Raw genomic sequence first — 1905 nt, 5'->3', positions numbered from 1 at the left:
AAATGAAAACATCCAAAATCTTTTCATTTCGATATTTGGTAACATAAAAAAAGCAGTTGAGAAAGTTGTAAAAAAGTTGATATTGCTTTGTGGAGTAATTAATAAATGTACGGGGAAAATGAGGGAGAGTTGTTATTTGAAGTTTGGAATGAACCACCCTATTTTCCCTTCAAGCATTATAGAGCTTTCTTTCTTTTGGAACCCTTAAACGCATGATTTTCCTTTCTTGAAGGTTACTTTGAACCATACAAGACCTAAGAGTATGTACCTATGCATGAACCCTCGCAATTGCATGAAATTACGCTCTAACATATACTGTGACTTACACTCTCCGTTACCATAATTCAAAAATTATAATAAAACATAATCATTATTGAACCGAAAATTAGCTGAAACCCAAAAGATCGAGGTACAAATCATTGATGTTCAATAACACATTGCCAAAATAAGTACAGCCAAAATATGAAAGCACTTGATCTATACACACAGCTCTCTCTTCTTTTGGTCATACAAAGCTCTCTCGAACTACCCCTTCACTATTGCAATTCACATATATGTACATTATGTGCTACAGATTTACCTAAGGCAGAAACAAAACAAAAAGATCTACTTCTAATGTACGTAATAAAAAAAACAAAGGAAAAGAAAATTATATAGGGTTTTTATATAAGGATCTAGGTGAAAGAATTATTACATGCGACAAAGTTAGAAGAATCTCTGGAAATTATTACCCTGCAACGAAGATAACAAGAAGATCAGCTCCTCATCGCTGCCGTCGTACTCCACTTGATTCCTCAGCCGGTGGTAGCTCGCCACAACGTCGTCCGGCACCACCTTCGTCCTGCAAAGCGGACACGTGGCCCAATACTGCTGCAACCACTTGTCAACGCAGTCCTTGTGAAACCTGTGCTTGCATTTCAGCTGCCTGATTTTCTCCCCCTCTTCGAACTCCGACAAGCACACCGAGCACTCCTCGTGAGCCCTCAACAGGTTCTTCTTCTTGCTAGAGTAGGAGACCGTGGGGTTCTTCTGGTCGATGAGCTTGAGGTACTGCGCGGTGGTGATGACGCGTTTCTCCGAGTTGGGTTTGAGGCCGGTGATGGAGCGGACGAGGATGACGACTTCGAGGGCGAAGAGGGTGAAGAAGATGATGGAGATGGTGTAGAGGTGGGAGAAGAATTGAGAGAGAGCTCCCATGGCTGCTGCTGAGGAGGAAAGGATAGATGGGGCGGGGTGAGGTTAGCAGAAAGGAGCTAGATTGAGACTTTTGGATATAACAGCGAACGTGGGCAAGGTTCAGTGACCGTGTGTGTTTAGTCACACATTCTTTTGTATTATAGAACTATAGAATTTTTGATGTTTTTTTTTTGGGTTGAGTTTATGGAATGTTGGTGCAACCATGGTCAAGGTGTCACATGTGGAGTATCAAAGAGAGAATAAAGCTATTTAAGGTCTACTGTTTTTCAGGGCGGCGCCACCGTTCTTCGGCCGGTTTAGGTATTCGTCTACTTTTGATATGGCATGGCTTTTAGTAACAGTCGAGTCCCTCCGAACCCTAGTGTCTGTATTGGGTTCGGTTTATTAATGGGACAAGAAAGTAAATGCTTTTTTAATAACTGAAAAAAAATAAAACGGAAATTGTCACTCGTACTGAATTTAAAAAAAAATGGAGAAGAGTTTATCATAACTCATGAAATTGTTGGGATTATGATATTTATTCTTCAAGTTTTAATTATGACCTCAATCTCTTGAACCGATGAATGAATGACTAAACCAACGTGGAGTGAGTTTATAGATTTTCACTGAAAATGGAGAGAGAGAGAGAGAGAGAGAGAGAGAGAGAGAGAGAGAGAGAGAGAGAGAGAGAGAGAGAGAGAGAGAGAGTAGAGAGTAGAGTAGAGAGAG

The 1905-nt window shown here is 40.6% G+C and overlaps 1 protein-coding gene across 1 annotated transcript; it reads right to left on the bottom strand.

Annotated features, from left to right (window-relative positions):
• Positions 1–234: 234 nt before the first annotated feature.
• Positions 235–1499, bottom strand: LOC101303136 (E3 ubiquitin-protein ligase RHA2A-like). Its single transcript, XM_004302158.1, has one exon. It carries the CDS (start codon positions 1195–1197, stop codon positions 706–708), a length of 492 nt encoding a protein of 163 aa, XP_004302206.1. The 5' UTR covers positions 1198–1499; the 3' UTR covers positions 235–705.
• Positions 1500–1905: the final 406 nt, after the last annotated feature.

This window comes from Fragaria vesca, linkage group LG6 (genome assembly GCF_000184155.1).
Source record: "Fragaria vesca subsp. vesca linkage group LG6, FraVesHawaii_1.0, whole genome shotgun sequence".
NCBI lineage: Eukaryota > Viridiplantae > Streptophyta > Magnoliopsida > Rosales > Rosaceae > Fragaria > Fragaria vesca.
This window is presented reverse-complemented; position numbering and strand designations above follow the sequence as displayed.

What these genes read in the sequence shown, in the direction of transcription:
- LOC101303136 (XM_004302158.1), bottom strand. Translation starts at nt 1,197, where the DNA reads ATGGGAGCTCTCTCTCAATTCTTCTCCCACCTCTACACCATCTCCATC.